Genomic DNA, 16,163 nt, shown 5'->3' with positions numbered 1-16,163 from the left:
GGTGACAAAGTTGTTCTCTAATGGATGAAACTTTAGCTCTAAAAACCCTCACCAATTCTAAAGCATTTGAAGTATCAGAACCAGTATTGCCTAATACCAAATTTAAATCAGTTGGCTTATCTAACAGAGAAAATAGTTTCTTCACATCAGGTCGCTCAGCTCCTATCAAGCTGGAAAAATCATCACATCTTTTAAGAGCAGCCTTATAATTGTGTATACAATTACACCACCTAGATTTATTATTATCTGACACCTGTTTCCTTTATAATCTTTCTTATTTCCTGCATACCTGTTTCACCATTAATAATTCTGTGTCAAACCACCTACCAGATTTCCTAAAAACCTTGGTCTTGGTTTTAATAGGTGCTAAATTTATCCAAAACTACCCTATCCCAATTGGGTCCAGTCCTCTAAAAAAGTTTCAAATGGGAATCAATTTCACTCCAAAAAACAGAAGGATCGAGCCTAGTCCTATGTACGCAGATTGTAGGGATTTTTGGTGAATCTTTTGTTACATCTTCCTATTGTAAAGTAAAATGCAATAAGAAATGGTTCGACCATGGTATTCATAATGTACCTTGAAATACAAAATCACAATGACTATCTAAAGATGGAATAGATGCTGCTAATAAATCTAATTGATGCCCCTTCTCGTGTGTAGCAGAATTATTTAATAAGGACTCAATCCCTCCAGAGATGTGTAAAAATTATTACTTGAGCATCTGAAAGACTTTCCAGATATAAATTTACATCTCCAACTAAAGAGTAGACTTCAAAGTTCTATGAGCCTGAAACCTGGCTCTTTTAAGTACCTCACAATTTGTCTGCCTGCTACTGACAGACACCATCTGCCACCTCTATCTCTTTCTCTCTCCACCCTCCCACTACAACAAATCTCCTTGAGTCTCTCCTTGAGTCCCTCCTTGTTCAAGTAGCCTGATCCCAGCTGACAGCAAGAGAGTGGCTAATATGCTCTTCCTGCTGTTAGTTCCTCTACTGCCTCATTCAAAGTTCTTTGAACCACAATGTGTGCTGCAGAAATCCATGGAGCATCATGCAGGCTAAACAGCTGATCTGAGTGAGCTGGGAATCACATGAACAGAAAAGGTATCATAGGCATAGAAAATGAATAAAAGAAGCACTGGACTTATCGTGCTACCAGCTGCATTTTCCTGCTATCGGCTAGGATCAAATAAATTTTTTAGTCTCCAAAGATAAAACTGAGGTATGTTTTGACTAGAAGTGTGTGAACTGCTTTAAAAAAAAGTCTTGTGAACTAACTCTATGAATATATACATGTTTCACAAGGTCATTTGAATTCTGCACATTTTAAAAAATTACAGCTACTCGCAAAGATCCACAGAAATCTGCAATGGATCCATGAAATATTCACAGAAAATTTCAGTGATTAAGCAATATACTTTAATATCCTTGAAAGAAAACAAAAACAAACAAACTCTTTCTCACCAAAATCTTGAACCAGTTGCCTGATTTTTAGTTGGTACATTCCTAATTCTGACCCCCCCCCCCCCAGCTCCCCGGGGACATTAGTCCATGAAGTTCTCTCATACCTGGTCCTGTCAAACTCCAGCAGCTTATCTTTATGCTGCATGGCTTTCTCTAGGCCTGCCCGGAATCGAGCTTCATGATGGGGCAGCAGGTCTGTCTTCCCAGGAGCCTCACTACCTAGGACCAGACATAAGAGGATTCATTGCTGAGGAATCAGGAAGCTCTTTCAGCACAAAAGCTACAACTTAAGAAGATGCAGAGAACAGATTTATTCTATGTGTGTCTTTTAAAACTATTCAGCTTAACCACAGAGAGTGCTTACTGATTGAAAGTAGAACATAAATAGTTCCACTATCACCAGTCAGAATTAGGTTACAGCATACAACAGCTATCATCTTTAGACTGGCAAATTACCGCAAGATAGATACAAGCTCTGTGTGCATTTATTTTATATATTTGAGATTTATGAACCATCTTTATTAAGAGATTCACTCAAGGCTTTGCACAGCAGCCTACATGATAATTAACAGTTTAACTACAGTAAATTAACTAAATGTCAGCATAATATCCAATTAGAACAGTTGAGGTAAACAGCAATGATATGATATGGTATCATTAAACAGAACAACAGAACATACATATAAAGCGAATGCTACATACCTGTAGAAGGTATTCTCCGAGGACAGCAGGCTGATTGTTCTCACTGATGGGCGACGTCCACGGCACCCCCTCCAATCGGAATCTTCACTAGCAAAGACGTTTGCTAGCCCTCGCGCCGATGCGCATGCGCGGCCGTCTTCCCGCCCGAACCGGCTCGTGTTTGTCAGTCCCGTATGTGGCAAGACAAAGACAAGGGAAGACACAACTCCAAAGGGGAGGCGGGCGGGTTTGTGAGAACAATCAGCCTGCTGTCCTCGGAGAATACCTTCTACAGGTATGTAGCATTCGCTTTCTCCGAGGACAAGCAGGCTGCTTGTTCTCACTGATGGGGTATCCCTAGCCCCCAGGCTCACTCAAAACAACAAACATGGTCAATTGGGCCTCGCAACGGCGAGGACATAACTGAGATTGACCTAACAACTTATCCAACTAACTGAGAGTGTAGCCTGGAACAGAATAAAAATTGGGCCTAGGGGGGTGGAGTTGGATTCTAAACCCCAAACAGATTTTGAAGCACCGACTGTCCGAACCGACTGTCGCGTTGGGTATCCTGCTGCAGGCAGTAATGAGATGTGAATGTGTGGACAGATGACCACGTCGCAGCCTTGCAGATCTCTTCAATAGTGGCTGACTTCAAGTGGGCCACTGACGCTGCCATGGCTCTAACATTATGAGCCGTGACATGACCCTCAAGAGCCAGCCCAGCCTGGGCGTAAGTGAAGGAAATGCAGTCTGCTAGCCAATTTGATAAGGTGCGTTTCCCCACAGCCACTCCCCTCCTGTTGGGATCAAAAGAAACAAACATTTGGGCGGACTGTCTGTTGGGCTGTGTCCGCTCCAGATAGAAGGCCAATGCTCTTTTGCAGTCCAATGTGTGCAGCTGACGTTCAGCAGGGTAGGAATGAGGACGGAGAAAGAATGTTGGCAAGACAATTGACTGGTTCAGATGGAACTCCGACACCACCTTCGGCAAGAACTTAGGGTGAGTGCGGAGGACTACTCTATTATGATGAAATTTGGTGTAAGGAGCATGGGCTACCAGGGCCTGAAGCTCACTGACTCTACGAGCTGAAGTTACTGCCACCAAGAAAATGACCTTCCAGGTCAAGTACTTCAGATGGCATGAATTCAGTGGCTCAAAAGAAGGTTTCATCAGCTGGGTGAGAACGACATTGAGATCCCATGACACTGTAGGAGGTTTGATGGGGGGCTTTGACAAAAGCAAACCTCTCATAAAGTGAACAACTAAAGGCTGTCCCGAGATCGGCTTACCTTCCACACGGTAATGGTATGCACTGATTGCGCTAAGGTGAACCCTTACAGAGTTGGTCTTGAGACCAGACTCAGACAAGTGCAGAAGGTAGTCAAGCAGGGTCTGTGTAGGACAAGAGCGAGGATCTAAGGCCTTGCTGTCACACCAGACGACAAACCTCCTCCATAAAAAGAAGTAACTCCTCTTAGTGGAATCTTTCCTGGAAGCAAGCAAGACACGGGAGACACCCTCCGACAGACCCAAAGAGGCAAAGTCTACGCTCTCAACATCCAGGCCGTGAGAGCCAGAGACTGGAGGTTGGGATGCAGAAGCGCCCATTCATTCTGGGTGATGAGGGTCGGAAAACACTCCAATCTCCACGGTTCTTCGGAGGACAACTCCAGAAGAAGAGGGAACCAGATCTGACGCGGCCAAAAAGGAGCAATCAGAATCATGGTGCCTCGGTCTTGCTTGAGTTTCAACAAAGTCTTCCCCACCAGAGGTATGGGAGGATAAGCATACAGCAGGCCTTCCCCCCAATCCAGGAGGAAGGCATCCGATGCCAGTCGGCCGTGGGCCTGAAGTCTGGAACAGAACTGAGGGACCTTGTGGTTGGCTCGAGATGCGAAGAGATCTACCAAGGGGGTGCCCCACACTTGGAAGATCCGGCGCACTACTCTGGAGTTCAGCGACCACTCGTGAGGCTGCATAATCTTGCTCAACCTGTCGGCCAGTCTGTTGTTTACGCCTGCCAGATATGTGGCTTGGAGAAACATGCCATAACGGCGAGCCCACAGCCACATGCTGACGGCTTCCTGACACAGGGGGTGAGATCCGGTGCCCCCCTGCTTGTTGATGTAATACATGGCAACCTGGTTGTCTGTCTGAATTTGGATAATTTGGTGGGACAGCCAATCTCTGAAAGCCTTCAGAGCGTTCCAGACCGCTCGTAACTCCAGGAGATTGATCTGTAGACCTTGTTCCTGGAGGGACCAGCTTCCCTGGGTATGAAGCCCATCGACATGAGCTCCCCACCCCAGGAGAGACGCATCTGTAGTCAGCCCTTTTTGCGGCTGAGGAATTTGGAAAGGGCGTCCCAGAGTCAAATTGGACCAAATCGTCCACCAGTGTAGGGATTCGAGAAAACTCGTGGACAGGTGGATCACGTCTTCTAGATCCCCAGCAGCCTGAAACCACTGGGAAGCTAGGGTCCATTGAGCAGATCGCATGTGAAGACGAGCCATGGGAGTCACATGAACTGTGGAGGCCATGTGGCCGAGCAATCTCAACATCTGCCGAGCTGTGATCTGCTGGGACGCTCGCACCTGGAAGATGAGGGACAACAGATTGTTGGCCCTTGTTTCCGGGAGATAGGCACGAGCCGTCCGAGAATCCAGCAGAGCTCCTATGAATTCAAGTCTCTGTACTGGGAGAAGGTGGGACTTTGGATAATTTATCACAAACCCCAGTAGCTCCAGGAGTCGAATAGTCATCTGCATGGACTGTAGAGCTCCTGCCTCGGATGTGTTCTTCACCAGCCAATCGTGGAGATAAGGGAACACGTGCACCCCAAGCCTGCGGAGCGCTGCTGCTACCACAGCCAGACACTTTGTGAACACCCTGGGCGCGGAGGCGAGTCCAAAGGGTAGCACACAGTACTTGAAGTGACGCGTTCCCAGACGGAATCGGAGATACTGTCTGTGAGCTGGCAGTATCGGAATATGCATGTAAGCATCCTTTAAGTCCAGAGAGCATAGCCAATCTTTTTCCTGAATCATGGGAAGAAGGGTGCCCAGGGAAAGCATCCTGAACTTTTCCTTGACCAGATATTTGTTCAGGGCCCTTAGGTCTAGGATGGGACGCATCCCCCCGTTTTCTTTTCCACAAGGAAGTACCTGGAATAGAATCCCAGCCCTTCTTGCCCGGGTGGCACGGGCTCGACCGCATTGGCGCTGAGAAGGGCGGAGAGTTCCTCTGCAAGTACCTGCTTGTGCTGGAAGCTGAAAGACTGAGCTCCCGGTGGGCAATTTGGAGGTATGGAGGTCAAATTGAGGGCGTATCCTTGCCGGACTATTTGGAGAACCCACTGGTCGGAGGTTATAAGAGGCCACCTTTGACGAAAAACTTTCAACCTCCCCCCGACCGGTAGATCGTCCGGCATGGACACTTTGACATCGGCTATGCTCTGCTGGAGCCAGTCAAAAGCTCGCCCCCTGCTTTTGCTGGGGAGCTGAGGGGCCTTGCTGAGGCACACGCTGCTGACGAGAGTGAGCGCGCGGGGGCTTAGCCTGGGCCGCAGGCTGTCGAGAGGGAGGATTGTACCTACGCTTACCAGAAGAGTAGGGAAGAGTCCTCCTTCCCCCATAAAAACGCCTACCTGATGAGGTAGATGCTGAAGGCTGCCGGCGGGAGAATTTGTCAAAAGCGTTATCCCGCTGGTGGAGCTGTTCTACCACCTGTTCGACTTTTTCTCCAAAAATGTTATCCACACGGCAAGGGGAGTCCGCAATCCGCTGCTGGATCCTATTCTCCAGGTCGGAGGCACGCAGCCATGAGAGTCTGCGCATCACCACACCTTGAGCAGCGGCCCTGGACGCAACATCAAAGGTATCAAATACCCCTCTGGCCAGGAATTTTCTACATGCCTTCAGCTGCCTGACCACCTCCTGAAACGGCTTGGCTTGCTCAGAAGGGAGCTGGTCCACCAAGTCCGCCAGCTTCCTCACATTATTCCGCATATGGATGCTCGTGTACAGCTGGTAAGATTGAATCTTGGCCACGAGCATGGAAGAATGGTAGGCCTTCCTCCCAAAGGAGTCTAAGGTTCTGGGGTCTTTGCCCGGAGGCGCCGAAGCATGCTCCCTAGAACTCTTAGCCTTCTTCAGGGCCAGATCCACCACACCAGAGTTGTGAGGCAACTGAGTGCGCATCAGCTCTGGGTCCCCATGGATCCGATATTGGGATTCTATCTTTTTGGGAATGTGGGGATTAGTTAGAGGCTTGGTCCAGTTCGCCAGCAATGTCTTCTTCAGGATATGATGCATGGGTACTGTGGACGCTTCCTTAGGTGGAGAAGTATAAACAAGAGCTCAAACATTTCAGCCCTTGGCTCATCCTCCACAACCACCGGGAAGGGGATGACCGTAGACATCTCCCGGACAAAGGCCGAGAAAGACAGACTCTCGGGAGGAGAAAGCTGTCTTTCAGGGGAGGGAGTGGGGTCAGAAGGAAGGCCATCAGACTCCTCGTCAGAGAAATATCTGATGTCTTCCTCTGCCTCCCACGAGGCCTCATCATCGGTATCAGACACAAGTTCACGGACCTGTGTCTGAAGCCGTGTCCGTCTCGACTCCGTGGAACCACGGCCACGGTGGGAGCGTCGAGAGGTGGACTCCCTGGCCGGCAGCGGCGAAGCTCCCTCCCTCGACGTCGTCGGGGAGTCCACCTGGGAGGCAGCCGAAACCGGTACCGGTACTGGGGACCTCACCCCGGGCAAAGGGCCAGCTGTCGCCTCACTCGACGGCACCGGTGGCGTAAGCACCCCCGGTACCGGAGAAGGACGCAACAGGTCTTCCAGAATGCCAGGAAGAACAGCCCGGAGACTCTCGTGCAGAGCGGCTGTAGAGAAAGACTGAGGAGCCGGTGCAGGCGTCGAGGTCAGAATCTGTTCCGGGCATGGAGGCGGTACCGGGCTGTCCGAGGCAGAGCGCACCGACACCTCCTGGATGGAGGGTGAGCGGTCCTCCCGGTGCCGATGGCTGCTGGGTCCCGACTCCCTCGGCGACCCAGAGCTCCCGGTACCAAGTCGGGAAGGTGACCGGTGATGATGCTTCTTCGACTTCTTCGAGCGAAGCATGTCACCGGAGCTCCCCGGTACCGATGAGGAGGACTTGAATCCAGACGTCGCTTCCTCGGGGCCGGAGATGGTCGACCCCAGGGGGGCTGTACCGCAGGAGCCCTCAGGGCAGGAGGAGGCCTACCCGAAGGCTCACCGCCACCAGCAGGGGAATGGACAGCCCTCACCTGCACTCCAGACGAAGCACCACCGTCCGACGACATCAGCACCAGAGGGGGTCCCGGTACCACCGACGCCGACGCACTCTTCCAAAGCCTCGGTACCGACGATGCAGGAGGAAGACGCCTCAATGCAGTCGACGTCAATGCGATCCCCGAAGACTTCGGTGCTGCCGACGTCGATGCACCCGACGAATCTCTAGATGCCGATGCCGTCGAAGCGCCGGAGAACAGAACGTTCCACTAGGCTAATCTCACTACCCGAGTCCTCTTCTGCAAAAGAGCACAAAGACTACAGGCCTGCGGGCGGTGCCCAGCCCCCAGACACTGAAGACATGAGGCGTGCCTATCAGTGAGCGAGATTATCCGGGCGCACTGGGTGCACTTCTTGAAGTCGTTGGAAGGCTTCGATGTCATGGGCGGAAAAATTGCGCCGGTGAAATCAAAATTCACGATGATGACAAGAGGCACCGAGACAAAAAGGGGGGAAAAAAAACCCGTGCGGGCGACCAACAAGGCCGCTGCCGAAAGCGAAAGAAAACTTACGCTGGGAAAAAGCTGGAAATACGGGGAAAAGGTACTCTCTCTTTTTTTTTTTTTTTGAAAAACACGAAAGACGCGCGAGGGTCCTCTGAGGGGCACGAAACAGCGGCAAAACACGACCGTCTCGAGCGCGGACAAAAGAAGACTGACGAACACGAGCCGGTTCGGGCGGGAAGACGGCCGCGCATGCGCGGTGCGCATCGGCGCGAGGGCTAGCAAACGTCTTTGCTAGTGAAGATTCCGATTGGAGGGGGTGCCGTGGACGTCACCCATCAGTGAGAACAAGCAGCCTGCTTGTCCTCGGAGAATAGAAATTAATACAGTACTCACAATGTCAGCAAAAGACAATGAAACATCTTAATAGATAGCAAAGGGACGTGTGTAGTTGGGACAAATAGAAAAGATGGGTAAGACAAAGGCATTGGGATAAGTAGGAGTGGGTGGCAAAATTGAGGATAAAGCTGTATGAGGAATGAGAAACTGGTTTTAGTTACAGAATGTTTGCTAAGACAATGCTGATGATGTGAGAGAGTGACTGGCTAGTCATTCATCAAAGCAACAACAAAAAGGAAAACAATCCTTCCACAAAAATAACAGAAAGAAACAAAAAGGGTGGAACAGTCCAAACAAAAGAACCAGGAGGATCTGGAGTTTGATAGATGAAACAAATCAATTTATTTATAAAATCCAAACAATGTGTACAAATGAAAAGTCTTCAAGTTCAATATACAGGATGCACATAACACTAATATCCAACATAAACTGTGTTTCAGCAAAAATACTTTTTCGTGCCTTCACTCGGAAAGGACGCCACTTCAAATCCCGCTAATACACTTGACTTAGGCAAGTTTTAGAACTTAAGGCCACAGGCATATCGCTGTTCTGCATCGGTATGAAACAACCAGGGGGTGTCCCATTGTGCTAAGCACAGGACCCCTGATGAAGGTAAACTTTTGCTGAAACATGGCCTGTGTTGGGTATTAGTGTTATGCGCATCCTGTATATTGAACTCAAAGATTTTTCATTTGTACACATTGTTTGAATTTTATAAATAAATTGATTTGTTTTATCTATCGAACTCCAGGTCCTCCTGGTTCTTTTGTTTGGACCATTCCACCTTTTTTGCTAGTCAGTAACCACAGCCATTAAAGGTTTGGGAAAAGAGCCAAGCTTTCACCTGCTTTCTGAAGTAGAGGCAGGCTTGAGTTAGGTATAGCCCCTCTCAAAGTAAGGTCCAGAGTGTGGAGGCCACTCCTGAGAATATTTGATTATTATAAGTCACGTTAACCTGAACCACCTGTTTGGATAATGTGAGATTAAGAATAAATAAATGGAAATGGAAATAGAAATGGGAGAAAGCATTGCTTGATTTTTTTGTTGTTACATTTGTACCCCGCGCTTTCCCACTCATGGCAGGCTCAATGCGGCTTACAAATACAGGTACTTATTTGTACCTGGGGCAATGGAGGGTTAAGTGACTTGCCCAGAGTCACAAGGAGCTGCCCGTGCCTGAAGTGGGAATCGAACTCAGTTCCCCAGGACCAGAGTCCACCATCCTAACCACTAGGCCACTCCTTAAATAGGGATGTTCCTTATTCTTTAGGCAATCTGACCCATTTCTTTTGAGTGCCTTGAAGATCGGAGACAGTTTCCCATTTCACCCTGTAGGAGACTGGTAGACAATAAGCTGAAGGACAGAGCACAACACAAGAAAAAAAATTCACTGTTCACTGTTTTTTTTTTTGCACTCTTAAGACACAGGGCCAGTCTTAGGCGAGGCGGTTGCACAGGGCCTCATGCAGCCAGGGGCTCCGCGGAAGCCTCAGCATCTCCCTCCCACTCCCTGCTTCAGCTGTCATTGCTATCTCCTGTTGTCAATCTAACTGCCTTGGTCAGCTCTCTCCTACTCCGGTCAGTGAGCTAAACACACTGCCTTCTATGGCCTGGAAACTTTCTCTCTGTTGCAATTCCCTGTCCTGCAAAAGTGGGATGCTGCAACAAAGGGAGCTTCCGGGGCCATCGAAGGCTGTGTGTTTACCTCACTGACCCTGCCAGCGGCCTGGAAAATTGAAGAAGGCGAACCGGAACTAAAGGAGCGGGTAGGAAAGAGCTGAAGGCAGTTACACTGAGACGGCTGCTGAAGCCCATGAGGTTGGTCTCTCTTTTCCTCTCCTCCGTGCATCCCTCATCCCTTTACCCAAACAAAGCAAGCAAATCTATGAGCTGCTCTATTCACGTTGTCGTTCTTTATTGTTGGTAGCATTTTTATTGGACCTCACTTATGTTTTCAAAGATACCGGCTTGTATAGTGTACGGATGTACACAGAGGTTTCATCTAATAAGTTCTAAATCGTAATCATTGTGTCATTTGGAGGGGCTGGTTTATAGGGACTCACTCTATTCTGATGTTTTCACCTAATAAAGGGCCACCAAAATAAACATTATGAGTATCAGGTGCTTAACAATCAGACTTAGTATTTATAAATACAGTTTAGAAAAATCATTGTTGAGACCTGGGAGCATTTAACATTTTTTTTTTCCTGTGCCTACATCAAAAGAAAAATATGGCATGTGGGAACTTGCTCCTTTTGCTTTGTGGAATCGGCAAAAACTTTCCTGCAGGGGCTGCCCAACCTTGCTAGACAATCCTACTATATAAATGAAGAGTGACCGACGTGCTGCACATGCGCAGAACGTCACACATCTCTTCCAACGTGCTGCACATTCCTGGGCGGGGGCTCAGCCATCGCACCGACTACCCTCTCCTGACAGCCGGTAGTCATTCATTGGTTTTCGCCAAATGAGCTAAGAACTCGGCGAACAAGAAAGGCGGCGTGGCGGTGAGAGCCAAACTCCCCCCCCCCCCCCCACACACAGCATATTAGCAGCACCCCCCTCCCCCGAAACAGCGTGGTCAGATGAGGTCGCATTTTTAGAAAATGAAAGGTAGGGACGTTGAAGCTCCGGAGGCGTGCAGGGGGAACAGCTGCGGCTTTGCACAGCTCCCAGGTTGCAGATGGCAAATGTGTGCAGCCTGCTGCTTTCCTCTCACCGACGTGCGGGGGGTGGCAGTGGCTTCGTTTTTGTATTTTTTCCCCTGGTGCTTACAATGGAAAAGCTCCCCCTTCCCACTCCCAGAACTAACCACTGGGTCCGGGGCAAGACTGGAGAGGCTGTAGGCAGCAGCAGTGGTTCTCTCTCCTTATACTTGCTCCTGTCAGCCTTCCGATATTTGCCTTTAGCTCTGCAGCTATGAAGGCATGCTGTTCCTTTCAGCAGCTCGAAGCCTTTCTAGTGTCCTGCCTCTTCTGACAGAACTTCCTGTTTCAGGGCAGGACGCTACAGCGGTTTTGGGCGATTGAAAGGAGAAGCATGCCTGCAGCACTAAAGATGAAGTCGGAGGGCTGAGAGGAGCAGGTATAAGAAGAGAGAGAACGCGGACTGGGGGGGGAGGAGTGAGGGTTCAGGAGTGAACAGAGAGAAAGAGAGAAAGGGGACCACGGGGTGGGGTAGGGATTCACGAGAGCAGGAAAAATTACTGGTAGAAGGAGGGCAGAGAGAGAGATGTTTGAGAGGGACAGATGTTGGAAATAGGGGATGAAAAAAACAAGGGAGACTGTGGTCATGGAGTGGAAGGGAGAAATGGTGATCATGGAGGGCAGGGGAGAGCTGGTGCCCATGGAGGGGAAGTAAAGGGAAAAGAGGAGAAAACAGGAGGAGACTGTGATCGGGAAGGGGAAGGGACCTGGAGAGAAGACAGCCAGGAGGAGATGGTCATACACACTCACTTTCTCTCTCTCTGAACTCACTCTCACACTCTCTCTTTCACACAGGCGCACACACACACACACACACTTTCTCTCTCTCTCTCTCACACACACACAAAATATTACCTCCTGTAGTTTTACAAGACAAACAGAAGCAGGGAGAAATTTATCTCCTCCTTCCTTGACTCTCTCTCTCTTTCAGACATAAGTACATAAGTAATGCCATACTGGGAAAAGACCAAGGGTCCATCGAGCCCAGCATCCTGTCCACGACAGCGGCCAATCCAGGCCAAGGGCACACACACACACTTCAGACGCGCACACACACATATTTTCTCTCTCACATACACACACACACACACAATATTAGAACAATAAACAACTGCCTATAAGGAGCGACTGACCCTCCACTGTCACAGGGACTCCTACCAGCTCTCTCTCAACTCACTCTCACACTCTCTCTCTCTTTCACACAGACGCACACACAGACACATTCTCTCTCACACACTCACTCTCTAAAAAATTTGAACAATAAGGGACATGGGAAATCACATAAGTCTAACAATAACAAAGTTCAAATTCTGAAGGATCTAATGCTGTTTACACAAAGAACATCCTATATAATAATTCTCACCTCCAACGTTCTGAGGCTGCCTGGAACTGTGGATTCCGCCGGATGTGGTCTGCTTCATGGAGTAGATTGAACTGACATCAGCAGCAAACAGCAACACAGCCAGGAGGAGGAGTAGCAGAAGTAGGAGCCAGGGGGAGGAGTAGGAAAACACGCAGAGCGTGTTTCCCTACTCCTCCCCCTGCCTAGGAATCGCTCCAGACTGGCTGCCAAACTCCGCATTCCGAAGCACCTGCGCACACTAACTGCCATGGAAAAACCGCCACCACCCTCCCTGTCCTCTCCAAGTCCAGATTCGGACTGTTGGAGAGGACGGACAGGGAGGGCGGCGAGACAGCAACCAACCGGCTCCGGCGACTGTCAAATGTGGAGGGGGGAGGGAAAGAGAACGGACAGGGAGGGCGGCGACACGGCAACTGACCGGCTCCAGCGACTGTCAAATGTGGAGAGGGAATGGAAAGACCAGCGAGTCCGACTACAGTGCAATCGTCATCCCCGTTCACTCACAACAAAGCAAGCTATGAGATGCTGCAGGACATTTAAGACACAGGAGTGGAAGACAGCACAGGAAGTCTATGGTAAGCAAGGAAGCCCATTGGTAAATCTCTGTTTCCACTCCCCTACGCAGCCGTCATTGCCATACACTCAAAAACAACCAAACCTAGGAGCTCCTGCTACACATTGTCCTTTTTACATTGCTGATAGACAGTGCCTTAAAACGTCAAGGACAAAATGGGGGGGGGGGGGGGGGGGGAAGACAGACAGACCCTGCAACTGGGAGGGAGGAAGGAGGGAGGGCCCTGCAACTTGGAAAAAGGGATGGAGGGAGGGGGGGGACCCTGCAACTGGGAAAAAAGGGAGGGAGGGAGGGGGCCCCCCAGCAACTGGGAGGCGGGGGGGGACCCTGCAACTGGAAGACGGACCGGGGGGGGGGGGATGATGACCCTGGAAGTGGGAGGGAGGGGGGACCCTGGCACATACTCTCATTCTTACACACACACTCGCACCCACTCTCACTCTCTCTCTGTCACACACACACTCGCACATTCACTCTCTCTCACAGTCACTCTCACACACACTCACTCAAACATACACACTCCAAGGAAAAACTTGCTAGCGCCCGTTTCCTTTAAAACAGAAACGGGTCTTTTTTACTAGTAGTATATAAAACTGTACTATACACATCAACTGACATTACGTTCATCAACTTTTAAATTACATTTCAGAAATAAAAAATCTTCCCCGTTTTGCTCTTTCATTACATACAACAGAAATTTCGCCTGTAGTAACGGGCTTTACGGCTTGTAGAGATATGAAGGGCAGTGAAATTATGGATTTAACAGGCTGGGAACTGGACTGAGGGAGCAGGATCCGGAGATGACGAAAGGCATAGGAACTAATTTGGCAAAGACCGGGTCCAAGACGGGGAGCTGGGAGAAGGATGCAGAGGCCAGATTGAGAAGCGCCAACCCAGCTGAACTTATGCCCATGTATACAACGACGTGGGACTGACAGAATCAGAATACAGGACTAAAGAAATCTTATACAGACGTCCCCTGGGGCAAGTGGCATGGATGACTTGGATAGAATGAATGGAGATGTGAATGGAGGGGAAGAATGGGAGTTATGGGTCTGGATGTAGGGGGAGGGAGCAAAGGAGAGGGCAATTTGATTAAGGATGGGAAATAGTGGGTCCTGTAGGAATGATACTGGAGGCAAGCAGAGTTTCCATTAGATCTGTTAGAAGGTGTGGAGATGGATGAATGGGGGAGAATTGGGACATTAAGGGGAGGGGGGACGAATGAGGTATGGAAGAGTATGGAAGGATGAAGGGGAAAGGGGAGATGGATCTGCAGGGGACGTAGGGAGGGGCAAGGGAGAGGCTTCTGATCGGGAGGAACCATGTATAAAGGTTACGAAATACTGGGATTACGAGGATGTTGTTCTTCATGTTGAAAGAGTTTATACGATTTGGGGGAATTGGGCTGCATATAAGTTTTTGCGTGGTACAATGTGGGTAGTTTGTTGGAGGTGGGGGGAGGTGATTGGAACCGTGAGGTCTTTCGCGCGGACCTCAGTCCATTTAGTGCAATGGACGGGACTAGGGAGGAAGGGCTGAGGGAGGGAGTTTTGGAGGGGGGAGGGGAGGGGGGAAGTCACGTGTACTAATAGGTATAGCGGGGAGGGAGGGCAGGGAGAAGGGACCAAGGGAAAAGTCAGAAGTCATTTACTTGGTAGGTTGGTCAAGCTTGGTTTTTGTTATTGCTTGGGGATGGAGGGGGGGGGTTCCACACGGTAGGCCACCAGAGTGGAAGGAGATGGGTCGGAGAGCTGCTGGCTGGGACAGCTCTCGGGCAATTAAAATACAATGGAGGTGGAACAACTTAGGTTGGGTATTATATTATGAAAAAGGTTAAATTTATATCTTGGAATGTCAATGGAGTGTCCTCACCTATTAAGAGGAAAAAACTTATGCGGGATTTGAATAGGCATGGAGCAGACCTTGCATTTTTGTAGGAGACCCACTTATCGACAGCTGAACATTTAAAGTTTGGGTGCTGGTAGGTGGGTCAGATTGCGGAAGTGCCGGCCATGCGGCGTAAAGCAGGGTTGTTGGTGCTGATGCGGAAGGGGCTAGTCTTAGTTGTGCAGCAGACTTGGAAAGACTCACAGGGAAGATTTTTGATACTCCAATTGCTTCTTAATAAAAAATCACTATTGCTATGTAATGTATATGGGCCTAATATATATAATCATAAGTGGGTGAGGGGCCTGGTCAGCAAAATAACAGGCATGGGGGAATTGCCTTTGATACTAGGAGGAGATCTCAATATGGTGCATGATGCCTGCATGGATAGATCCAAAGTAGAAGCAAGGGGCGAGCATATATCAGATAAAGGTATTACATTGTTATGCTCAGGGTTGGAACTGTTGGATGTGTGAAGAGCATTGCACCCCATAGAGAGGGATTAGTGGCAGGGCTGGTGGTTGGGAGGCAGGGCAAGTGCAGGGCAGACTTCTACGGTCTGTGCCCTGAAAAGACAGATACAAATCAAGGTAAGGTATACACAAAAAGTAGCACATATCAGTTATATTGTTGGGCAAGTCTTTTTCTGTCGTCATCTAATATGTAATATATTACTATCTAGAGCCCCTGGAACACAATCTAGAATAGATTACTGGCTACTCTCTAGGAGATTGTATTCACAAGTGGGAGAGGCGGGAATCGGACCATATGGTTTATCAGACCACGCATTCGTGTGGTGCTCCTTAGAGTATGGGAAAAAGGGTGGTCAGCAATTTGTGTGGCGCTTCCCTCAGAAATTATATAAGGATCCATTGTTTAGGGAGCATCTCTTGAAGAAGTGGGAGGAATATCAATTTCATAATGAAGAATTTCAGCAGCAGCAGATACTGTTTTGGGAGGCGGCCAAGTCTGTACTGTGGGGTGAGATAATTGCATACTCCTCATTTAAAAAGAAAGCAAGAGATAGGGAAATACTACGTTTAGAAGAACAGGTGGGCAAAATTAGAGTCCAATATGGGAAACGCCCTACACCCAAGGGGTGTAGCCTCTTGCTCGTGCTTCAGACCACTTTAAATGAGCTGTTACATGAAAGAGCAATGAAGTCAGTTAAATATTATCAATATCAGTTATTCCTGCATGGAAATAAAGCAGGGAAACTTTTATCACATCTGATAAGGCAAGCGGGGGGTTCACGTACCATAGTCCAAATAGAAAAAGATGGGGGTGCGTTGGTGAGAACGGACCGAGAAATAGCTATGG

At 49.0% G+C, this 16,163-nt stretch overlaps 1 protein-coding gene across 2 annotated transcripts in view; it reads right to left on the bottom strand.

Moving 5' to 3' along the window:
* TRIP4 (thyroid hormone receptor interactor 4) overlaps positions 1-16,163 on the bottom strand; it is a 269,161-nt gene that overhangs the window by 143,672 nt on the left and 109,326 nt on the right. For both annotated transcript variants that reach the window (XM_030188088.1, XM_030188095.1), the window contains exon 6: positions 1,572-1,686. In XM_030188088.1, the coding sequence (XP_030043948.1) occupies positions 1,572-1,686 (115 nt within the window). The remainder of the gene's footprint in view (positions 1-1,571; positions 1,687-16,163) is intronic.

Source organism: Microcaecilia unicolor, chromosome 1 (assembly GCF_901765095.1).
Source record: "Microcaecilia unicolor chromosome 1, aMicUni1.1, whole genome shotgun sequence".
NCBI classification, from domain to species: Eukaryota; Metazoa; Chordata; class Amphibia; order Gymnophiona; family Siphonopidae; genus Microcaecilia; species Microcaecilia unicolor.
The sequence above is the reverse complement of the archived record's forward strand: the minus strand, read 5'-3'. Positions and strand labels throughout refer to the sequence as shown.